This window comes from Alosa pseudoharengus, unplaced genomic scaffold, assembly GCF_046254945.1.
Source record: "Alosa pseudoharengus isolate Yale_2024_CS ecotype anadromous, Long Island Sound unplaced genomic scaffold, YU_APseudo_1.1 YU_APseudo_1.1_scf_15, whole genome shotgun sequence".
NCBI lineage: Eukaryota > Metazoa > Chordata > Actinopteri > Clupeiformes > Clupeidae > Alosa > Alosa pseudoharengus.
The window spans coordinates 4,844,661-4,870,968 of NW_027468620.1; the positions used below are offsets into that span (position 1 = coordinate 4,844,661).

The 26,308-nt window shown below is 40.8% G+C and overlaps 1 protein-coding gene across 1 annotated transcript in view; it reads right to left on the reverse strand.

The window, feature by feature from the left end:
- The window catches only part of gtpbp2a (GTP binding protein 2a), a 56,372-nt gene extending 41,992 nt beyond the window's left edge, over positions 1-14,380 (reverse strand). The window contains exons 1-2 of the mRNA XM_076285309.1: positions 13,954-14,380; positions 8,354-8,380 (exon numbers count right to left, since the gene is read on the reverse strand). Coding sequence (XP_076141424.1) covers positions 8,354-8,380; positions 13,954-14,139 — 213 coding nt within the window. The 5' untranslated portion in view covers positions 14,140-14,380. The remainder of the gene's footprint in view (positions 1-8,353; positions 8,381-13,953) is intronic.
- Between the last annotated feature and the right edge of the window lie 11,928 nt (positions 14,381-26,308).

A 26,308-nucleotide genomic window follows, 5' to 3' on the forward strand; every position in this document is an offset into this window, starting at 1 on the left:
GCGGGTCTGTTATTTACTGTAGGCTGCGCAAACCACAGGCCTTTATTTTGGGCAAGCCTGCATTCGAGGCCTTCTGTTGAAGAATTTTATATAAAGCCTGCGCTAACAGTAGCCTAATCCTCCTGCCCCTAATACCACAGCTGTGGATAGTGTGGAATGTTCAAGTAATAACACAATCCAATGTGTGTCTCAATTGTCCCCCACTGACCACCTCACACATTTCTCTAGATTTTGCAACAAACTTACATGACACAATGCCATAAAATATGCCAGTTTTAGGACACAGAATAATGTTTGTAATGATACCAGTTAGGCCTACGTTTAACAGTAACAAGTGTAATGAGCTATTCATTGTCGAAGGTGCATGGTGAAGTGAAATTCTTACTTTGGAAAACAAACATTTGCCGATATCATCGCCAATATCATCAGAATATTGCAACAGCTTCTGTGTGTTCTGGACTGCAGGTAACTTGTTAAGCCAGTGGTTCTCAAACTTTTATTTCATTCCCCACTTTGATCAAGGGGCATGGGTGATGATAGTGGAGATAACGTGTTATCCCGAGGCCTTTGCAAGTCAGCATCTCCGACGGTAGTCTACCCTATTAAAAATATACGTTTTCGATGTCCCAAACGGAGAGCCATACTTTATTGTTTTTTTTAACGATCTCTATGCTGCTCACAAAAATGTAGGCATGGGGACATGATGAAGTAGGCTATCCAACTGTCGTGTGTTAAATTATTGTGATTATGAGCCAGTGGTTTTCAAACATTATACGTGACTCGGACATCTAACTAAATGCAACAGGCTCATAGCATCCTCACATTCGCAAAATGAGGACCAGTGTTTTGTCAAATTGCAAATAGCTATTTGTTTTAACAAATTTTTATGATAGTATGAAGTGCTTTTTGTATAGGCTACTATCTTAATCTTGGAATAAGGGGAGGGAAGTGTGGTAGGCTATCAAAAGCAGATTTCGATTTTCGCTACCACCGTGTAGTCATGATAAATCATGCATGCTTTATTTTGTTATTGAATTCGTAGGCTAGGTCCTCCTCTTGGTAACAATTATGTTTAAAGGTAGCCTCCTGCTTTTTTAGAAGGGGCTGCAGTCAGGCTATGATCTTCTTTCGTTAGTTAACAGTCCCGCACAGACCCGCTCCTCTCCTCTGTAGGCTACTTGCACGTGAATTAGTAGAGCGGCTACAAGGCCAATTTGGCAAGAATCGTGCAAATTATGATACAAGCATGAAACTTGGTAGGTATGTGCTTATGACCAATACAATCAAATCTACCTGATTGGCCACTTGAAATGGTGGCCATTTTCCAAGATGGCCGCCAAAAAAGACCCCAGAAATTGATTTATTGCATAGAATTGACCTAGCAAATTATGATACATGTTGAGTTTCGTGCTTGTATGTGCTCAAGAGCAATACAATGAAATCTACCTGATTGGCCACTTGAAATGGTGGCCATTTTCCAAGATGGCTGCCAAAAAAGACCCTAGAAATTGATTTATTGCACAGAATTGTCAAAGCAAATTATGATGGACGCATGAAATTTGGCATGGATGTGATCAAGACCAATACAATCAAATCCACTTGTGAATGTGGTGTAAAAAAATGTTCACTCTCCTTAAATATGTTTCCATAGATGATGAAGTGATACAGATATTAAAAATGTTCCACAATGACAAATAAGCCACTTATGACACACAAATAGCATGGTGATAACATGCTAATAATGCCAGTTCTTAATGTTGTGTGATGCCACCCCCCACCCCATCAAAAACAAATAAAATGGTTATGACATGCTAATAATATAATGACACTAATATGCTAATAACGGCAATTCATGGTTTTCTCGATGTTGCTGTTAAACAAAAGATGCGTGTACACCAGAAACAACCTCAGCTACCAAGTAGCCAAGGTCGTTGAAGAAGCTTTGTCATGAATTCGCTTTTTTCGCTCTGGACGTGACAGTTGCTGTGGAGCCCAGCACTTCGCGCTGTATTAATAGGCAGATGCTAGTAGGGCGTGTTGTCTCTCCTATGTGGGGAGATGGGTGGCTTCCAGTCAAGGTTTTTAATCCCAAGTCAGCTGCAGTAACCTTACGCAAAAATGCGAAGGTAGCTGATGTATATCCATGCGTTGCACTGGAGGATTTTGATCAGGACTTTGTTTCGCAGCATGCAGCTAAAGTGAGTGCAGGTGGCTCTCATGGCAGCTTATCTGTCAAGAGTGATCTTGGCAGCAGTGTTGCTAATGGTGACTCTTCGCTGCAGGGTCTTGGACTGGGTGCTATACCCATTGACAGTTGTCAGGTCTCTTCTTATTGGAAGGATAAGTTAGTTGACCTAATAAAAGAATATGAGTCTGTCTTTTGTCGTCACCATCTTGACTGTGGTGAGGCGCATGGGTTCTGCCACAGGATTAGGTTGACTGATGACCGTCCATTCAGATTGCCATATCGCAGATTGTCCCCGGCCCACTACCAGAGGTTGAAAGAGACTTTGGATGAGATGGAGGAGAAGGAAATTATTAGAAAGTCTGGTAGTGAGTACGCTTCTCCACTGGTGCTGGTGTGGAAGAAAAACGGAGACCTGCGGATATGCACTGACTTTAGGTGGCTTAATGCGCGCACTGTGAAAGACGCCAACCCACTCCCCCACCAGGCTGATGTCCTTGCAACTTTAGGTGGCAATGTGTTTTTCTCCACCATGGATCTCACGTCGGGTTATTACAATGTGCCGTTACATGAGGATGACAAGAAATATACAGCCTTTTCATCGCCATTAGGGTTGCATGAATATAACCGGCTCCCTCAGGGCCTTTGCAATAGCCCAGCTACATTTATGAGGATGATGCTCTCTATCTTTGGCGATCAAAATTTCTTAAGTCTTCTGTGCTATTTGGACGATGTCCTTGTATTTGGTAGCTCTGAAGGGGAAAGTTTGCAGGGCTTACGCGTGGTGTTTGAACGGCTGAAAGAGCACAACTTGAAGCTGTCGCCTGCTAAGTGCAATTTTCTTAGGAGATCTGTGAAGTTTTTAGGGCATATAATTTCTCAGGATGGCGTGGCTAGTGATCCAGATAAGGTTGAGGCTATTGTGAATGTTTCACAGTCAGATTTGATGGAGGCTGATGGCCATCTGCAAGCAAGATCCGCTCCTTTTTAGGCATGGTGGTTTACTACCAGCATTTCATTGAAAACTGTTCTGTGATTGCGAGGCCACTTTTTGCACTTACAGGTGGGTCTAAGCGACCACGCAGGGGTAAAGGTGTGAGTAGACCTGTGCAGAGGAGGAAGCTCTGCCCTCAGGACTGGTCCCCTGAGTGTGCAGAGGCTTTCTGGGCAGCAGAAACCGGACGTGAAAAAAGGTTGCACCCATAGATGCAAGTGCTTCCGTTTGGGGCTTTTGTGCACAGCACTATGTGTTTGAACTTGCACATGTGAATAGTAGATGTAGAGCACTGTTACAGTGACTCAATTAATTCCAAAGGGTGAAATGTTGATGGTGTTTTCTTAAAAACACAATTGAAAAATTGCTGTTATTTTTCCATGCTGAGATACTTACTGCCATATTGTTCTTCTTGGCATCCGAGTTCTTTGCCTTGTTACAGTTACCAAAAAAAAACAAAACAAAAGAAAACATGCTCTGTTATCGCCTGCTCTGGTTATACAGTCGTATTTTAGATAGGCAAGTTGGTTCACGGCTCTGTCAGTCCTGATGCTGTTGCATACGCTCTCTTCTATTGTCCCTCAGTGAGATTTCTAAGATTAATTTAGCCCTTCCAGGGTTTGTAGTCTTTGTACATAGTTCATTTGTGAAACACTGAATCTCAGTTATGTGCCTTTTTGCTTGATTTTTGCTTGATTGAATTTCCAATGACTTCATCATAGAAGGAAACAGAAATGCAGTGAATGTTAAAATTGATTTGGGCCACATCTGCTAAATTAATTGCAATTAATGAAGTTCTAGTGTCTTATTTGGTGGCCATCTTTAAAAATGGCTGCCATATTACATTTTCAAGTTGCAAATGAGGTGGATTTGATTATATTGCTCTTTAGCACAAACACACAAAATTACATACTTGTATCATCATTTTCTTGCTCACTTCTGGGCTAAATTCAGTCTTTTGCCGGCCATATTGTAAAATGGCTTCCATTTCAAGTGGCGAGTCAGGTAGATTTGATTGTATTGTTTTTTTAGCACATTCATGCCAAAATTCATGCTTGTATAATAACTTGCTTGATCAATTCTGTGCAACAAATCCATTTCTATGGTATTTTTTGGCGGCCATCTTGGAAAATGGCCGTCCTTTAAACTGGAAAATCAGTTAGAATGTATTGTGTTGGTCTTAAGCACATACCTGCCAAATTTCATGGCTGTATCATAATTTCCTTTGTCAATTCTGTACAACAAATCAATTTTTAGAGTTTTTCATGGTGGCCATTTTGGAAAATGGCCGCCATTAAAAATGGCAAATCAGGCAGATTTTATTGTATTGGTCTTGAGCACATACATGCCTAATTTCATGCTTGTATCATAATATCTTTGGTCAATTCTGAGCAATAAATCAATTTTTGGGGTCTTTTTTTGGCGGCCATCTTGGAAAATGGCTGCCATTTCAAGTGGCCAATCAGGTAGATTTGATTGTATTGGTCTTGAGCACATACCTGCCGAATTCCACGCTTGTATCATAATTTGCACGATTTTTCCTGTAGCCGCTCTACTAAATCGGAACAAACTACTGTAGATTGTTGCAGCGCAAATAAATGCGGCCGAATGGCCGCTCCGCTCGGTGTTAACTAAAGGTTAGCATCATCACCACTGCAGCGCAATACGCATGCATGCAAATTAACTAGTTTGTTCATATCACAACAAAGCCAATCGCGGAGACAAAACTATTTAAACAGGCAAGGTTATCAGCATGTACAGTATGTAGCCTAGAGCCTTATCTGGTAAGCTAATGTTAGAACAGCTGGGTTTTTGATGGTTTGCTGTGTCAACTACTTGCGGATAACATTATGCATCAATTCATTACCTGTGAGATGAAATGTTTGCGCCGCCAACCCCTTTGGATATCGCAAATGCCCCCACTGTCCTGTACTCAAAGTCTCCAGTAAACAAAGCCCCCAGTGCACAGGTTAATGGCTGCTGTGCAGCCTAAACAGTCGTGGAGTTTTAATCGTCAGCTGGACAACTGAACGAAGTTACCAGCCAGAGTAGCAGCACAGGGGAATTATGAACTAGAACCAGGGACATGGCAGGTTCGAGCAAAAGGTAATGAAGACGTGTATTTTTAACCAAAGTAGCTCTACTGATCAGACCTTTCTTGACACTGAAGAGTCGGTGGCGCGTTGGCAAGCGCAATAAATGCGTTTTGGTGATGGTGGTCACATATTACAAAGCGTAATCGCAGCCTTTGAGGTTTGAAAATCGTGTTTCATCATATCGCGATATTATCGCAAATGCAATAAATCATTCATCCCTAGGCTAACCCCTTTCATTTATCCTGCAGCAGGTTGTGCGCAACAGAGTAGACGGACATTAGACACAGTCCGAGGAGTTGCAGCTTTACTCAGTTACCCGCAGTTGAAACTAGTTTCCCTCACAATCTCTGATTTGGTCGCTATAGCTCTTTCTCAGCTTAGCCGTTTATCTGCATTGAGCTTCTACTCCAGGGGTCTCAAACTCCGGCCCGCGCCCGGCCCAATTCCGGCCCGTGACCTAATGTCAAAATAATATGTAATTCGGCCCTTGAGGGTATTTTTAATTGCTACAAACACAACACTGGTTAAAATAGACGATAGATCCAAGACCGTGACAAATCCCATTTGTAGGCTACTCTCCTCCACTAGTAGACATCCAGAGCTTCGATTCAAGCCCAAATTCGCTGCACAAAGTTTTCAGGAAATGTTGTACACGCGAGAAACACGAAGACGTGCATTTGTTTGTAATGACGATGCAGGCCATAATAAGCGATGCAGGCCATAATTTTGCACAAATTGAAGCAGAAATAGGCCGACACCAAATTTTGAAAAAACTTTCACGTGTGATGAAGTCTTGGGTAGGCTATGTTATTCACCTATTCTGATTCTGAAGGAGAATATCTGCCTTTTGGAGATTATGATCGACTATTGACAGTGATAGTCACGGTGTGTCTGTGAATGGAGGTGCGTCTTTGCGTGTATACGACGGTGTCCACTAAGCATACCATGCTTATTTCGACCCTCTGCCCAACATAGCTGGATGTGGCAGTGGTAATCATGATGATCGTGTCCGTAATGGACGTGGTACAGACAGCAGGGGTAGTAAAAATAGGGCTCTGAAGAACTACAAAGTCACCCACGATAGGAACTGATTTGACCAGGCTATATTATTGTAGGCCTATAATAACGGTTTGTGGTTATAGGCTAGTAATAGTTTACTATTGTTGGTTTACATCTTAGGCCTACTGTTGTCCTGTTAATTTGTTATATGGGTAATATGACAAAAAAGAAAGTAAACCTGCTCAAATACTATGTCCAACATCCGGTATTTACTGAAAGGTGCATAATTTGAGGTGCTTGCTAGAGTGGCAAATTAGATGGGTAAATATACTCCCTTCATAAACTTTTGTTTATACTCAAAGATTTTTATATTTACAGTAGGACTTATCTCTGTCTCTGACCACTTTCAAACCTTTTGAAATTTTGATATCAAAATCCAATGGTGTTGTTTTCTGAACCCTGGCGCCTAAAGTTTGCCATGCAGGTTTAAATAAGTTATGAGAGGAAAATATTTTTTATTTGGTGTGAAACACACACATACCTGTTTTTATGCTTTTTGTTTGTTATTTTGTATTAATATTTATTTTATCATTATTTTATTTATAAGCTAAGGTTGCTAGCACAGGTGTCTAAAAAGACACCTTTCTGTTTGCAGTTTTGTGTGGTATTTGAAGAAAAAAAAACATTGTATTTTCAGAAATATCCGGCCCTCCAATCAGATGACGTTGGCAGAAGTGGCCCCCAGCTCATTTGAGTTCGAGACCCCTGTTCTACTCCATAGATATGAAAACGATTCATACACTGTCGCTGGCCACTCACTTGTAATTCACTGACGTTAACCTCACTTAAAGGAGCCACACATAGGGCTAGGCTACTGCTATTTTGTTGACTGCTATATCATTGAGGACTATTATGGGTTCTGTCCATCACTGGTAGTAGGTAAAAATTACTGCAATTAAATGATGCTTATTAAATGCTGTCCCCAATTCACTTTTTTTTTTCAAGAGTAATATGTAAGGGATAATGTATAGAACGCCGGTCATTATTGGGAAAATAAGTCCCGACAGGGCGAACCTGGACCCTGACGTGCAGCGGAGGGGTCTTGTTCCGCCCTGAAGGGACTTATTTTCCCAATAATGACCGGCGTTCTATACATTATGCCACTTATTACACCGCTACTTGCCAAAACTAAATAATTAACTCCCCACGATATGAATTTAGCCTACATAGCCTAGCCTATTTGTTACCGTTCATCGTGGCATTTGCTGAGAAACAAATAGTTCGCAACAACACACGCTGAACTTGAATCAAACATTCTTTAGAACACAGCTGATCAACCGTCTGCTTTCACTTTTGAATGAAGTTCCAGTCCTTGCGTAGTGATATGAAAGACGTATCAGAAGCACAAAACCCATTGCCATTGACAGCGGTAATTATATGTTTGCAGTGGTAATTGCATGAAAATATTTTACTGTAGAACTTTGGGAAATCCCATTCAAGCCAATGGAGCGTTCTACTTGCCTTGTGAAGAGCCGTGTAATAATATCAGTTATCGTATCAGTATCGGCCGCAACAAACCGATAAATATCGATTATCGTTATCGGCCCTAAAATTCCATATTGGTGCATCTTTCAGTGTTTCCCACAGAATTGAATTCTATTTGTGGTGGTAGGTTTGCAGAATTAACTGTTTTTAACAAATTAGCGCAGCGTGGTTATGATGCAGGTTTAAGCACGATTTAGCCAGTGGACTTAATGTTTTCTTTAAACATGCATGTAGGTTTGTTGAGAGACAAGGGGAGGCTGCGCAAAGGTGCACATATCTCTACAATGAACGAATTCCATCCAATTTAAAGTACAACTGGGGCAGCCGTGGCCCACTGGTTAGCACTCTGGACTTGTAACCGGAGGGTTGCCGGTTCGAGCCCCGACCAGTGGGCCGCGGCTGAAGTGCCCTTGAGCAAGGCACCTAACGCCCTCACTGCTCCCCGAGCGCCGCCGTTGTAGCAGGCAGCTCACTGCGCCCCCATACTAATAACCTAAATCTTGAAACATCATTCATGAGATGGGTTGTGCTCACCTTATATTCTATGTTCCCCTCTTCAGCCTAAAGGAGAACAGAAAGCAGGGCGATTAGGGATGAAGCTGTCTGAGACAAAAAGGCTAATATATCATGCACACATGCATGCATGCATATGCACAAAATTCAAATTCAACAATAAAAACATGCATACAAATCTATAGGATGAAACATGAGGGCTTCACATATGAAAATTAGGATAAACTGTGTTCTAAATTCAAGTGGATGTTTTGGCATGTTTAACCAAGTTAAAGCTTGTTACCGAAGTGTGAAATACACTGCTTACCACATGATTTTTGCTCTCTCCATGCTATGTGAGCTCTGCCTCTGGCAAAATGTATAGGCCTTGGTCTACCGACCCACTGCTAATGCATTATGTAGCGTGCACGTTAACATAAACATAAACTAGAATTAAAGAAACACTCCGACTTTTGGGGACTTTAGCTTATTCACTGTATTCCCCAGAGTAAGATAAGTCGATACATACCATTGTCATCTTTGTGCGTGTAGTTACTACTAGTTGCCACTTCGAGGCACCTGTTCTAAGCTAGGCTAGCGGTGGGTGAGTCAGACCGAGTTACATGGAGATGAGAAGGGTATGTATCGACTTATCTAACTCCGGGGTATACGGTGAATAAGCTAAAGTCCCAAAAAAGTTGGCGTGTTCCTTTAAGTTCACTAGATCAGCCCAATAGTCACAATACCTGATTCAGCTATTTGAATCCGTATCGGACCGATATCAGTATCTGATTGATGCATCTATGATCATGAGGGTACAATAAATAATTATATAGTAGCAAAACATTTTTGGACAGAAAGCCTTTGAAGGAGAAAAGGAAAGACAAGATTAGAGCGAGGGCTCATCAGGGATGAGAGACCTTAATTAGTGCAGGTAGAGCATGATTTCAAAGTGTCTTCAGGTAAGATTTAAACTACAAGTTGAGGTTTGCAAAATATAGGTTAAGTCTAATGGAACTAGATGTACCGCGTAGCGGTACAAAATATGACCGCCGCTCAGTCCTGCACATCCATTCCGCGAAAATAAATCATATTAATGAATTTGTCTCCATCTTCTACTCCATCCCCCACTCTTGAAACTTTTGTGTATGCTTGTTTGGAATGTGTGTTTGCACACATTCCGCACACAAAGTAGCCTACTGGCGCTGCAAAGGTGAATAGATTTGTTTCTGGGCCAAAAAATCTGTAACATTGTTATAAAACCTTTAAAATCTCTAAACAATCACAAGTAGGGCAGTTCATCATAGTCCATCCATTGCAACTGGACTGATGAAAGGTACACCTGTAGGCTACATTGTATTTGGGAAAAGCAGAAGGTAGCAGCATAATGTATTTTTTTTATTTATTATTAAACTAAAACAATCCCTGTCAGTTCCATGCAGTTTTCAACAGCTATCAAGAAGAGAGGTCATGTCATGGATTTTTGTGAATGTTTCTTCTTCTACATATGCATAGGTTTAGTCATCTAGTTCAAATTATATTCAGCTTTATTGTCAATGCACAAATTAAATACCAGTAGTCTAAAACAAAATGCCGTTTTACCCAGTGGTGCAAATAACTGACATGTCCAAAAGGGCCTTCATGAAATGCGTTGCGAGACTGTTCATACACATTTTAACGGGTAAAGTTGAAGAGCTACTCTCCGTTATTGTTTGTGCAAATAATATGCTGATTCATGTTCCCTTGCATTTTGCAACCATGAGGTCCATGGTTAAGCTCAATCTTTTGACGCAATCTTTTGATTTTCACCCAGCCTAGTCCATGGTAGGCGCCCGATAGAAATATTGTTTAATTTTGCGATTGAGATATCCACGCACTGGCGCCCCCCCTGCGACGTGTTCGCCCCCCGGTTTTAGAGCTATTCTAAATGCAAAAATGCATAGACATTGCATGACAAAACCGTGACTGTTAACAAACTATAAGCTATATAAGGTAGGCCCTATGCTAGGCCTATTACACAACACAAATTGTCACCAGGCTATGCTGGCGACCCAAATAAAATATCCGTTGGAACCAATGGCTTACACCTTACAGTATCAAGCTGCCACCTCTTGGCGAAAAGTTAATAGTTTTGCATATCAGTAGTAATACATTTCACGTAGCTGTGAATCACGGAAAGGGCGAATGAAGTGGACACTTCTAAATGGAACCCAACCCACTGTACAGTAACTCAAGGTCTGTGGCTAAAGCAGCCATAATGAAAGCGTTATCATTGTTTGGATACTTCACACACACGTGTTTTTTAATCGCATAGACTACAACTACCAAGCTGGAATCAAAGCACATCGACTCCCCTCTCACACCCTAAACACGCACTTCGAACAAACAAAAAGCGCCTCAGTCTCACGGAATAGCCATAGGCAAAACTGTATCTGACCGGTGTAACGTTGGTATTAAATCATCCATCGCAAAGAATGATTTTTGTAGCACGTGCAACAAATATGTGTAGGTACAGCCCTGCCCTGAATACATCTCAACGTGCGCTCTAAAACATCTGGTTTAAATGGAGATGTAGATCATCACGGGATCATAGACAGGTTATCTTTCAGGTAGCCTAGGCCTATATATTTTCCATTAAAAAACCATCACGTAGCGAACGTGTTGTGGCTAACTCACTTAGCTCCTGTTAGTAGCCTAGGTTATGGTCATAAGCAAATGAGATGACAGTCGAAAGATACAATTAGTGCTGTTATCGATTTGCTTGGTAGCCTATAAACGCATTTATGGTTTTCTACAAATACATCAATAATCAAATTGGCCTCCATCACTCAACCATGCTAACGGTAACATTATTTTACCTACGTTCTGCTATTGATAGGATTAACGTAGCCTACCTGCAGTAAAAAACAAGCATGTCCGATAAACATTCTCAGATTTATTTCGGCTTCAAGAGGAAATGGGAATTACATTTCATGCAGAAATCATCCTACCCTTAGACGTTCTCTGCGGTAAACTACTGTAGCCTACAGTCTTGTCCTTATAGGAAGCATAGTGTCTTTCTAACCCACTTTAGATTAACTTCCAACAAAATTACGTCTCACTGCAACGATGCGCCATCTAGTGGACAAACGACTACTTATCGCCAATACTGGAAATGCAGCCATGATGATGATGATGAATATTTATTTTGGCTTTCTTTTAATCCTACTGAATTTGTAATTATGTATCAGCCGTTCTAATACCGATAGTATGTGGGTGCCTGTGTGTGTGTGTGCATGTGTATATGTGTGCACCACCATCTACAGGCCAATGAGTGTAGAGTCACTAAATGTACACATAACTTAATTTTTTAGACCCCCCCATGGATGAAATTCTACGAAACTTGGCATACCCCCAGAGAATGTCAGGTTAATCATACACATAAAATTTGGTGCAGTTCTGAACGTCTTTACTGAAGAGAGGGGCGATTAAAGCAGAATGATATTGCATTTTCATTTTTTACCGGGGGGGTGCAAATCACAAATGAGTGATTATGGGCTAAGTTGATGTGGGCCCTTGAGACCAACATACCATAAAAATTTCTTCATCCTCGGTGCCACGGTTCAGGTAGTTATTTAGGAAAAACTGCATTTTTTGGGTTTCGGGGGGCCCAGCGTGGAGGGGGAGTGGCCCCCGGGGACCAAACGAAATTTTTCCGTAAAAGTCTAGTGGGGCTACATACCCACCAAATTTCATGTGCCCCGGTGTTTCGGTGCCCCAGGTATCGTTGACCAAAATTTCAGGAAGTAGATGACGGGAAAAAAAAAAAAAAAAAAAAAAAAAAAAACTTTGACAATCCCTATATGACCGCTTCGCTAGCTTCGCTAGCGGCGGTCATAATAAATAAAAGAATGACAACTAAGATTGCCATGTGATGCAAAGGTATCTTAGACTAATAGGTCCATGTCTTTATATAATACTTGCATATCATGTGAATCGGGTTGGGGCTTCACTCAGGGAAACCTTTAAGATCTATTTTTTCTCATCTTTTAATATTGAACATGCTACTAAATATGTTGGCGTTTTTTAGTATTCTTAGAAAACAGTAATTAATTATATGTTGTTAATACATCATGATGTGGGCTTATTTAGAACATAGTAACATAGTGGAACATTGCCATAGTACCGATTAAGTATACCAGAACTTTGACTATCTTTATTTTATATTGAAAAATGTACATAAATTAATGCACAGACTTTAAAATGAGAGATAAATCTGGCAATTCACCAATATCTTTTTTTTCTAGGCTAAACCATGTTAATGTCTAAAATTACTGACCTGCTAATAACTGCTATCCCTACAAGTAACCATATTGGGAAATGCTGAGAAAACTTCGACATAGAAACCAAACAAGAAACAAACTTCAACAAGAAACAAAACAAGATATTCCATACCCCATGATAGTCTCTCTAACATAACGTTTACGATAGGCATGTAAGCCCTACAACTTTTGTTGAAGTTACTATGCATTAACTGATACATGATGTCTCAATAAATGTGATAATGTTCATGCCACCATCAATGCCAATCTTCTCATTATGTCTCATTCTTTTAGTTTTTGACAAGCAACCTCAGGACTAAAGTAGGCTACTATTAATAGCCCACCATAGTAGGGAGGCGCTGGTTATTTAAGTTGACACCAGCGACGGTATGGTACTCAGCTGTTTACAAACACAGCTGTTCTTGGACGTCATGACGCTGATGTAACTTAGCGTCACTTGGTAGTTACAGCATACAACCAAAGCAAATATTTTGAAATAACGTGAGATACCTCAATCTTCTTAACATGGTTTAGTTATTAGACGTCTCTGTACAGTTTCCTACCCAGGCAAGCTTGCATTGCTAGTAAAGCTAACATGAATAGGCTACGTCACTGAAAAGACTGCTAACGTTAACTAAAGCTTGCTAAAGTAGCGCACATGATATCTTTTTATGACACAAGTTCCAGTCAATTGATTTGACTTATATAAGGTAAACAAACTCACAGCTAAAGACATAGGATACAAGAACAGCTGTAAAGTAACAAAACAGGTATTAATAACTTGAATGCCAAACCCAATATATGCTAGGCCAACGAACATAATAACAAATGCAGCACGCTAACGTTAGCCAGGAAGCAAAGTTTCACATCGGAGATCACGTTAACATTAACGTTACTGCTAAAGAGACATTCGTGAAGCTGAAGCATAAATTGCCACTAGATCTTGATCATTAAACTTGTTAAACAGCCTAAGCTGACATGTCCCAGTAGTAAACGTTGTTCATTCTCACTTCTATCAATGATGCTTTAGTTCAGCTGATGCTTTAGTTCAGCTGTCCCAGCTAGGGAGTTGCTAATGTTAACTTCTAACGTTAACGTTACCTGCAATAACCCTAACTTAACTTTAGGTTTTAATTTGAACGTTGGTATAACTTCGTAAGTAACACTGTTTAATGTTAAGGTAATTCATGCATGGGGTAAATAAATAACGTTAGCGGAGCGTAATGTAAATTAAGCTAACTTTAGCCGAGCCATTCCGCCAGTTACCAATAATAGCAAGCTTTCATTATTAGCAGAAGTTACATTAGCCAAAAGGCAACTTTCCCAGCTGTTTGGACTCACCTCTGGAGGTAGGTATGGAGGATTATTGCTTGATTTCAGTTGTCGCGCAGAACGATTCTTCGTTTTCTTACCATTCTTCACGGTCTTTTTAGAGGCCATTCCGTTGTTTACACAAGAACTCCCTCCTTGTATATTGGACTTATATCCGGAACATGTTCCAAAAAGTTCTGATAGCCGCGTATCCATTCCCCCCCCCCCAGAAGTCCTGATAAACAAATTGCTAACGTAATGTAAGTTACGGGCCAGGCAGTGCGGGGTAAGTTAACTATCCTAGTTACTTAACTAGAGCAAGTTCGCACGAAAATAATAACAAAAACAATCCACCTGCTGGCAATGTCTGCCAAGCACCAGCCGGTCTTGCTAGCGATACGCCGACCACTGGCGAAGTTAAATGCATCGGCAAAGATCCTGACATCGGGTTGCTCCTAGTACAAGTCTGTGAACTACGTCAGCGAAACGCGAGACATATGAATAATATACGTCAGCAATCTCGTCTCAAATTCTCTCACAGACCTTTGCCGACAACAAAATATTGCTGATGCAAAACCCGTTTGATTTGCGTAATAGGCTCTTTTTCAACTGCCTTTGTATTTACATCAGATCATTCATCAGCCCCATGCAATTGCAGTTGACCTGGACCGACAGACAAAAATAAGTAGGCCTACCCTAAAACCTAGTGGGTCATTCTTAGCCAAAGGTGCCATTTGTGTCCCCATGACATAGCCATGACTCAGTGGCGGAGCTAGGGGTGGCTTAGGGGGCTTAAGCCCCGAATCTTTTTTCAAAAGCCCCGAATCTTTTTTTAGTGTTTTAAATTCCCGGCAATTCTTATTTCCAATATAACTTCCCCTCGGTTTCTCTATAAATGTCACAAAATGCTCTATTACTGAGGAAATATATCCCTTATTTTCAAAGCCCAATATTGAAAAATAATTTGACTTGCTACACGATCTATGCCAGGTCTCTGGGCTATCCGTTATGGTGATTTCAATGGTTAGATTGATTTGTTTAGATCCAGTGAAAATACTGCCTTGACAACGCTACGTCATGGCTTCGGTTCCAAAAAGCCTCTGTCAGAAGTCTGTCACTTTTATAGTCTGTGATAAAACACTTTGTGTACATGTTGTTGAAACGTTATGGATATTAGAAAGTTTTTCAAAAGACCACCCAGCTCTGTTCAAGCAACAACATCGCCCAGTGAACTGACGGATAGTGTTGTTTCAGGTTGGTGATTTCACTAAGAGCTTTCAGTCAGTTAGGCAGGCTAACGTTAGGCTACTTGGCTAGCTCCCTAGCACTAAATGCTTAACGTTAACGTTAAATGTCCTCGTTCGCCGGCGGAAAAGGCAAATTCAGTACTCTCATAGGCTAGCTAAGCCTATTGCAGAATAAGAAATTCCAGCTCCCAAAACAAAGTGATCCTTGTCTTGTAGCTAATAAATTAGGCTACACTGTTTTGAAATGTCAGAAAAACCCATTAACAGTTATCTGCCCATGTCAACTTTTCAGTGTCATATGTTGCACAAAAGAATGTTAACTGTTAGCCTACCTTAAAACCTTGTTGATATCCTATCCACCACCACAGATCTTATAATCCAAGAGTCCACATAAATATAAAAGTCATGTTATGTTGTTTTGGCTGCCTAACTAATTATTAACTAAAAAAAAAAAACATTACAATGACATATTGAGAGGAAAGGGCCCTTTCCATAAGTGTGTTAATCAAGCACCATGCAGTCTGCATTCATAATCTAGGTGCTTGATTTTATGCACCTGTGTAAAGGGACCTGATGAAACCTATGAATAATCTTGCTAAATTACAAAATTAATATAATTTAGAAACGCCTATGTCAAGATGATAATGCATTCCTTCTAAAATACCCTTGTATCATGATGACTGGCCATACTGTAAAATATATCATAATATTATGTATATTATAGTATAAGATATTCTATATATTTGTCACACAGATGAGATCAGGGAAGAGTTAGAAGGAGAATAGCAATAATAAACAATAATGTCATATCAAACAATAGCCTAATGAAAATAAGCAAATACTATAATATACAAACCATAAGAAACTGTTAAGTTAACTGACTGTCGCGCAGGCTTAACTTGACGTGGAGAAGAATAAGCGGAGTGTCTATTCAATGTCATTTATTAAATGAACTTTCACATAGAGTACGGCTCTGTTCATCCGTCACCTTCATCAACTACATACAAGTGAAACTGAAGTAGCATGGCATACAGGCAGGTATGAAAAACCGTAATACCCCACATATAACAACCAACACTCTTAGGCTACCGTAATACAATATAAGAGCGCTATACACAAATTATATTTAACACCCCCACTCGCTCTTATCTCATTAGGTTGCATGAAAACAAAATAACAGAATGAGGCTTCCTCATTATCTTGAAGTATAAAACACTCTTTGCACTCCTAAGTGCCAAACATGTCTCCTGCAAACCTTTTCAACTTCAGCTTAGTAGCTGGCTTTGTCAGAACATCAGCAATCATTTGATCAGTAGGACAATATTCCAAAATAAACTTCCCATTATTCACATTCTCTCTGATGAAATGATATTTAATATCAATGTGTTTGCAACGTTGTCTGTTAACTGGATTTTTGGCTAGTGCTATGGCACCTTGATTGTCTTCATACACCTTTGTTTGTGCGTATTGGTAAGTGTCTATACCCCTGAGCAGTTGTTCTAAGTAGATGCATTCCTGTATGGCTGAAGCTAAGGACATGTATTCAGCCTCACAAGTAGATAACGCTACTGTTGGTTGTTTTCTTGTTTTCCAGGATATCAAAGAGCTTCCCTCATTTAGACTGACACAATACCCTGATGTACTTCGTCTATCCGCTGAATCTGACGCCCAGTCAGCATCACAGTAGACCCTTAGACTTCTGTGTCATTGTGTGTTTTCTGTGTCATTTCTCCTGAAGAATAACCCCTGTTCTGTTGTACCCTTGAGGTACCTGAACACATGCTTTACTGTGTTCCAGTGTTCTACTGTTGGTTCAGCAAAGTGCTGAGAGAGTTTACTGACCACAAAGCTTATATCTGGACGAGTGCATGTGGACAAGTAAATTAAACTACCTACTGCCTCCCTATACTTTCTTGGCTCTTTCATTTTCTCAGCATCTTCTGTGTATTCAAGTTTTGGTTCACATGGTGTTTCTCTAGATTTGCAATCCTGCATTTCAAATCGATCTAGAATCTTTCTCACATATCTCTCCTGTGACATTTTGACTAAACCATCTGCTTGTTCAAAATCTATCCCCAAGAAATGTCTCAGCTTTCCCATGTCTTTCATTTTGAACCTTTCAGTAAGCATCATCTTTACATTTCCCAGAACACTCTCATTATTAGCTGCTATGATCAGATCATCAACCCAAATTATTAGGATTACTTTCTCATTGTGTTTTTCTCTTGTATACACACAGGTATCAGCTGGGTTCTGTACAAAATCATTCTCAACTAAACATGTATGCAACATAGCATTCCAATTCCTCCCTGACTGTTTAAGACCATAGAGAGATTTGTGTAACTTGCACACTAGCTTTTCACCTGATTTTGACCTTTTCTCATAACCCTCAGGTTGCTCCATATAAATTTCACAGTCAATTGGGGCATGCAAATAAGCGGTCTTAACATCCATCTGGTGTAAGACTAGATCATCCTGCACTGCCTTTTGCATGACCACTCTCACACTTGTCATATCAGCTGTGGGTGAGAAAGTCTCATCATAATCAGTGCCTTGTTTCTGACTGTAGCCTTTTGCTACAAATCTTGCCTTGTATTTGTCAGACCCATCAATTTCTGTCTTAAGTGCAAAAACCCATCTGCCCCCCACTGTCTGTTTGCCTGGTGGCAACTGAGTTAGGCTGAAGGTCTCGTTCTCCTCCAGAGATCGCATCTCCTCTTTCATGGCATTTGTCCACTGCCTCGCTTTGGTTGATGCAATAGCGTCCTGGTAAGTTTGAGGTATATCACACACCGCTCTGTAACAAGAGTCCATGCATGTGTGCAATTTGTCCTCCTTATCCCCAGTCTCAAAATCCTGTAGATGAGCTGGTTTCTTTCTATTTCTCGGTGGGTACCTTTTGGTCACAGTCTCTGTGACTTCACCTGGCTGTGTGTACTCAGTCTTTTCAGGTGAAGTCTCGGTAATACCACTTTGATCACCCTGACCTGGTACATTTTCCACATTTTCATCAACAACACTCTCTTCACTGTTGTCAACCCTTGGATGTACACCCCCGTGTTCTATGTGTGACTCAGATGTTTGTGTTTCCCTTTCCTGGGTTGTTTTAATGGTGAATTTAACCAGTCTATGCTTTTGGACCCTCTCTGTGTCTGGATAGTATACTAGATAGGCTGGGCCTATGAAAACGCCTTGCTCACATCTAGAGTCCAATTTGCTTTTCTCTTGCTTGTAAGCAAAACACATTGATCCGAATTTTTGCAATTTGGACACATTTGGTACCTTGCCTGTGAATAACTCGTAGGGCGTTTTCTTTGTGCGTCTACTGTAGCACCTGTTTCTCACATAAGCTGAGGTCTGCACAGCATAGTTCCACAGCTCATCTGGCAGCCCGCTTTCTATCAGTAGGCATCTGCTCATATCGTAGAGTGTTCTCCAACCTCTCTCCGCAGTGCCATTTTGGTGGGGTGAGTAAGGAGCAGACGTCTCATGCCTAATCCTATTCTTTGTTAATATTGCCTGAAAGTCTCGACTTGTAAACTCAGTGCCGTTATCTGAACGGATACACTTGATTTCTCCATAAGGCGCTGTGTCTGCTAAGAATCTTTCTGTGGCCTGCACCGTATCACTCTTAGACTTTAGAAAGTACACAAGTATAGTGCCTGAGTAGTCATCTGTGAAGGACTGCACATATCTGTGTCCCTCTTTGCTTGGTGTGGACATAGGCCCGGCTAAATCAGTGTGAACTAGTTCTAGGGGCTTCTTTGCTTTCCTATCTGGCTCCCTATTTCTTGTCTGAGTGAACTTTCCTTGTGTACACACATCACATGACTGATCCAACCCAACTGCACCTCCCTTAATCTCCATGCCCTTCACAACACCTTGTAACCTTTTAACATCCTCAAAATTACAATGACCCAGTATTTGGTGCCATGTCTGTAGATCATGACATACATTACACTGATCAACATCTTTTTCAACAGTTGGCAAGTAATACAAATTCCCAGTCTCATGAATGTCAAACCTGCTACCATCCTTGGTGACCATGCGGCTGTCCCCCTTTTTGAAAGTGATTGTAGCTCCTCCATTTGACGCTCTTGCCACTGAGAAGATGTCGTGTGGGTATGATGGCATGTAGAGTGTATCTCGTAGCTGCGCTGTGTGTTGTCGTCCAGCGTTGTCTAGAAGGTGGATCACCGCAGTTCCTCTCTGTTGGGCCATTCCACTGCACTTGCTTCCGTCGGCTAATTCCACACAGTGGGTCTCTGGCTGGAACGAGCTGTCGAAGTTCTGGAACTTGTTGATGTCGTTCACAATGTGGGAAGTTGCCCCCGCGTCCACCATGATGCCTTTTGTTTTCACGTTGAGTGGTGGTCTTTCACTTTTCACATGTTTAGCCATGAAGAGGTAATCTCCTTCATCGCCATCTTGTTCCTCAGCAACTTTTCTGGCGCCATCTTGTCCCCCCTTTTTCTTACATAGTGACTCAGCATGGGTATTGTTTCTACAGTAATTGCACCACACTTTCTTGTAACACTTTCTCGCCCTGTGTCCTTTTATTCCACATTTATAACAAGTCAAGTTGGCATCTTCTTCTTTTCTGTTACCTTGTGGCTTGCTGTGGCCTCCGCCCTGTCTTGTATGCGTCTTCATCACGTTATCTGTAGTCTGTTCTGTCATTTTCATTTTCTCTGATTCTTCATAGACCCGTAGCCTTCTTTTAAAGTCTGAAAACGTAACGTTATCCTCATTCTGCGTTACATGGACTGCTAGCGGCTTGAACGAGTCTGGTAGCCCGCCTAGCATCATGGCTACGATTAATCCATCACTCATGGTTTCTCCCGCATCTCTTAACGCTGTAATGATGTTCTCTGCCCTTATTAAAAAGTCTGTAACAGCTTCGTTTTCTGCCATTCGCAGCTTTGTTAATGACGTGTACATATTTATAATCCGTGGCTTGCTTTTTCCTGAATAATGTTCTTTAAGTATGCTCAGGGCTTTCCTGCCATTATCAGCGGCTTCGTGCCTGATTAGCGATAGGCTTTTATCGTCTATTAGCCTTACCAGTTCGGCATAGCAGTCTGCATTTTTCCGGTTGTCCTCATCGCTCGCCTGAGCGGGTTCATGTAAAATGGTCTCCTTCAACTTGAGAATGTGTAGACAGCTTAGGAACCTCGTTTCCCAAAGGTCATATTTCTCTTCAGATCCGTCGAATAAAAGCTGCGGTGCTGGGACTCCTGTTGCTCGGTTTGCCATCTTCCAACCCCGCCAATTTCTCAGCTTCTTGCTGGCTAGCTATTGCGTAATACGTCGCGTTAAACTTTTTCACACTCGCTTATCTTCGGCCCTGGGCCCATAACCTGTTAAGTTAACTGACTGTCGCGCAGGCTTAACTTGACGTGGAGAAGAATAAGCGGAGTGTCTATTCAATGTCATTTATTAAATGAACTTTCACATAGAGTACGGCTCTGTTCATCCGTCACCTTCATCAACTACATACAAGTGAAACTGAAGTAGCATGGCATACAGGCAGGTATGAAAAACCGTAATACCCCACATATAACAACCAACACTCTTAGGCTACCGTAATACAATATAAGAGCGCTATACACAAATTATATTTAACAGAAACGCTTAATTAACTAGTAAGTACATGCTAAACAGATATGAACAGATATTGCCTCTTGAAAGACCCAAAACTATAATTTTACACAGTGCAGTGCCAGTCAGATACCTTGAATCTGTTGAATGTTAGTTTCACATTTTTTAAGTCTCAATGTGTCCATTAGTTTACACAAAATTCACTAGAAGTCATTATTTAATGGGTTATTTAAAAAAAAAAAAATTTGCTAAGCCCCGAATATTTACAATGTCTGGCTCCGCCCCTGTCCATAACGTTTCAACCAAAGATTCTAGAACAGAGCAAGATAGATTACTGGCAGCAGAATACGTTGGATATGTTGAAGTACGTTCTATGACTCTATGGGCGCCATTTTGGTAAGCTCAGGTGTCGTCACAGACGCTGGCTACCGTGGGAATCCTATGGTGCTGATCCTAACATGCAGGGGCGCCTGCAGGAATTAATGCTATGGTACGCACACCAGACCCACAGCCCCCCCCCCCACGCAAAAAAAAATAAAAAAATACGCGTGGACAATATTTGTTCGTTTCCCGGTTTTAGCCCCGTGCATTGATACAGCCCTATACAGGCTAAAGTTACCTTGTTTTGTTCTTGACGTCTGGCTTTAAACAGCTGTAATGCAGTCTAACGTTCTGACAAGCACACCAATTGCCTACCTTGTTCTTGCCCATCTGGAATAACTCCTCTAGCTTTGCTGCCTCCATAATTTCTGTTTAAACTTGTGATATCCATCATGAGTATTGAATTACTGAATTAGCTCAACATTGTGTGCTGATAACCATATATAGATAGCCGAGTAAAAGAAAACAACAAGTAGCCTACGTGCCTGCATGGCATGCGTATTGTGTCTCCTGCTCAAACAAAATGTGTGCGCGTTAATTTTGATAAGTGTTCACTAAGTTACGTAATAGAAAATTGTAAATAGCCTGATGGCAGCTAATGGGATACTGTGCATAGTTGGGAAGGTATGGTGGGCCAATTTGGTGTGAATGCATTACACACACACAAGGGAAATTTTCTCTCGAGCCTGACACCTGCAGGCGCGCCTGCTAACATGTTAACAATATTTATTCTGTAAAGCTGTATGTTGAAATTACGTGAAACCCAATAGACCACACCATGTCTAGACCAGTTAAATATATTGTATAAAGACAATGTAGAATTATTTCCGAGGGTAAATTAGGCTAGGGCACTGACATCTGTCCATCATCCACCAAAGTTCAATCGGCCAGTGTTGGGGGTAACGTGTTACTGTAATTTCGTTACTTTATTGGGAAACGAAGTAGTCTAAAGGTAACACATTACAATTTAAATTTCAGTAATTCGTTATAGTTACTGAATAACTGTAACGTCCATTCCTGCATTAGGCCTACTCACAATATCTGTCTAGCCTATTGACTTATTGTTTCCATGATTGCTTATTTAAAATATTTAAAATATGGATTAGTCTAGGCTACATTATTTCATAGAGATGTGCGTAGTGTAGAGCACCCATTCTCTCCCTGCACCTCTCTCCCTCAAGCGGGTTCAGCCCGCATCTCCCCTATACGGAAATCAAAACGGTGGCTTGGGCAAGAACTTCATGCAGACTACAACTGGCGCGGTGTAGCCTACACAAGTTTGTTCAAAATTGATGCATTCAAGTTGACTTTGCAAAAGTTAGAATGGCTATTTATCACAACGTTGTCAGTCGCGTTGTCAATCGCAAACTTATTCAAACGACTACGGAATTAACTGTAGCTTAATTTGTGGAGGTCGAAGAGAAAGCACCTGTTTGACATAGGCTACGCGTAGCCACGGGCTGGCCTACTTGTCAGTCTTGCCCGTCCGATTAGAGGGCAAGGACGCGCAAGTCAGCACTGCGCTGAGAGCTCAATAAATCAGTTAAATCGCGGCCACAGCCCCGTTTATTTGTCAGGTGTGATGAAATGCGTTCATATTCCACTTTTCATATCCACTTTGCATGCCTATGGAAAGGTTTTGTGGTAGGATTGTCCAATGGTCAAGCTGTGCGGCTTCAATTTGTGTTTTAATTTATGCGACGCACCGATGCGTTCATCAGTTTTGCTCAAGTTTAAAACGTTTAGCCACTTTTCATGTCATGAATGTAACATGCCTATGATAAGGCTTTGCAGTTGTACAATATGGTCAATCTATTGTCTCAATTGTGTTTCATGTGACGCGCGCACCGATGCTGGGTTCATGCACTTGGCCAGCCTAGAACAGGAACATTTTGGAGAAGGAATGAGAGAATGAGCGCACGCAAGAAACACTTTTTAATTAAACGTAGCCTAATTTACAAAGCCATTTACAAAGACATGTTTTCATTTGGCTCCAGCCTGTATATAGGCTAATTTCTGTGGTCATATGCATTTCACATAGGCAAGCAGGACAATTTGGGAGTTTTTGACTGCATGGAAACGATAATAATTAGTGTCAAGCACGGTTGTGTTTAGCTATAGGCCAACTATTTGCATTTATTTAAGTTACATCAGACGCTTGAGAAATCTTGACCTTATTAGTGATTGATAATAATAGCCTAGGCCTATGCGCTGTGTTTAAGCAGGCCGTGAACAAAGGGTTAACGTATAGCCTACAGGTAGAAAAAGGAACAATGGTGATAATATAACATTAGCTAAGTTAGTTTGCCTGCTAGCTAGCTTATCAGTAGGCTATACAGTCTCTCAATGGGAATTTATGTGATCTATTTACCAGTGCAATAGCTACTTCTGTCTAAATAATAGGCCTATTTACCTCTCCTTATTCTGTGTAAACTTGGAAAAAGATAAATCAGGGCTTTCACACTGTCAGGTCTTGCAGTTCATTACCGAGTAAAAAAAACAGCTGGCAACGTTAAAAACAGCTGTTCAGGTGGGCTCATAGAATTGGAACTGTATATGAAATGTTGTGCTGAGCTTACCAAAATGGCGCCCTGTCGGGCTCAGAGCGTACTTCATGCCTATGACGTAACTGATCTATCTTGCTCTGTTCTAGAATCTTTGGTTTCAACAACATGTACACAAAGTGTTTTATCACAGACTGTAAAAGTGACAGACTTCTGACAGAGGCTTTTTGGAACACTGAAGCCATGACGTAGCGTTGTCAAGGCAGCATTTTCACTGGATCTAAACAAATCAATCTAACCATTGAAATCACCATAACGGATAGCCCAGAGACCTGGCATAGATCGTGTAGCAAGTCAAATTATTTTTCAATATTGGGCTTTGAAAATAAGGGATATATTTCCTCAGTAATAGAGCATTTTGTGACATTTATAGAGAAACCGAGGGGAAGTTATATTGGAAATAAGAATTGCCGGGAATTTAAAACACTAAAAAAAGATTCGGGGCTTTTGAAAAAAGATTCGGGGCTTAAGCCCCCTAAGCCACCCCCTAGCTCCGCCACTGGTTAAATATATTACACTTTCATGTTTTTTTTTTTGTCATTTTCTTACATCAATATGATCGTCACGTACATCAAAACATGGTGGATGCACATCAATACTATCTCATCTAATGAGAAAAGACGCGGACGCTTGTTAGAAGCTTTAACTCCAGAGGCACGGTATAGTCCAGTCATTTTAGGAGAAAGGGTTGAACAAATTGCAACACAATCAAACTTAACTGATTTTGTATCCTCAATATGTCCTGAGTAAGGGAAAAAAAGCCCCAAAGAATCCCAATAGGGGAAAGTTTAGAAAAAGACCTAAATATACCCTATTCATGCGCCTATACAGTATTTTTCTCACGCAAATAGGGGAAAAAAATTAACCTTCACATATCACCATGAAAATTACTGAGTTGATTACTTACATCAAGAAAAACAGAAAATGTATTATACTTTTTTTGAAATTGTTTGTTAACATGGGCAAACAGGGCATAATGTAATTATGTATAGCTAATGTATAGTGACCCAAAACTAATTGCAACATTTGACAAACAAATTGTACAAGGCATGGAGGAAGATAATACATGTCTTAACTGGTATTATATCTCATCTAGAGGGTATATGCTTTCATAAAATATATAGTTTATGGTGTTTAATTTGTTTTCCCTGGACAGTATAGGCCAAAATGTATCCACTTTACACTAGATTTGCCTTTACAGAATAGAGGGCAATGTATTGTGCATGGCATAAAGGAAGATGGGAAATGTCTTAATTTGTGTTACGGCTCCCACACACAGCTGCGTTCCGTCAATGCATGCCAGTGGGTGTTCCCGACGGTAGCTATGCAAATGACTTGAAGTAAAACCGTAATGTGATTGGTTGGTGCCGTCCGTAGATTGGCTTGATTGGCCGGTGCCGTCTGTCGGTGCAGCAACAGCTGAACTCCTCAACGCGAGCGGCGGGAGAAACACGACGCGACGGACCCACAATTCAGTTCGGCAACGGATCACGTGAGCACATGTAAAGTGAATGGGATGCGTCTCCAGCAACGCGAAGCACGCAGCTGTGTGTGGGAGCCGTTATATCTCCTCCGGAGGGTATGCTTTCAGAAAATATATAGTTTAGGGTGTTTAATTTGTTTCCCTTAATAGTGCAGGCCAAAATGTATCAGCTGTTCACTTGATTCGCCTATACAGAATAGAGGAGTATGTGTTATGCATGGTATGGAGGAAGATGGGACATAAGTTGATTGATGCTATATTTCATGTACAGTGCATATACTTTTAGAATGTATAGTTTTGACTGTTCTATGACTTTGGTAAAACCATGACCCATGCATAGGCATGCATTGTTAATTATTAATCTTAAACTATATTTATTAGTATAGCATTTTTGCCAGATGTCACAACAATAGAGTCACTTGGAGGCTAACTGCAGTTATCCCATCTGCACCCTTCTGTCGAATTAGGACATGATCATGTCCATCTTCAACTTTGCCTTCACAATTTTCCTGCATTTACTAACATAAACATACTGTGCTGTCCGATTATTGTTTTAGACAAAAATTGTGCAAAGTAAAGGGGCATCATACAGGCCCCTCTGATTGGACAGACAGTATATCAGTCAACCCCTGGGCAAGAGGTCAATTACTATAAGACTTGCAAAATGATGGACTGATACTTTGTGATATACTGTATGTTTCAGTGACCTCTAAATCAGATTATGTAAACACCAAAACCACTTTCCTAGGCTGAATAATGCCTATGTGTTTGTACAGATTACACATTGTGGAACACTTACATGCAAAAACCCACTTGGCTCTATTTAAAGATTCAACAACCATTTCCATTGATTCAAAGGGCCACAATGTAAAATAGACACCAATTTGCAACAAACCAGTCTGAAATAAGCCAAAGGAATTCACTCTTTGAAAATAAAAGAATGTTCCTCAACAATGCAAGATTCTAAAATTCCATGTTAAGTTAGATGGGGTCAGATATTCTTTAGAATGTGTATTCTACAACATTCTAATTACAGTTTTGTCAGTATTTGCTGAAGAATAATGCATAAAACAACCCTCATTTTAACATATTTCCACCAACTGGATTTT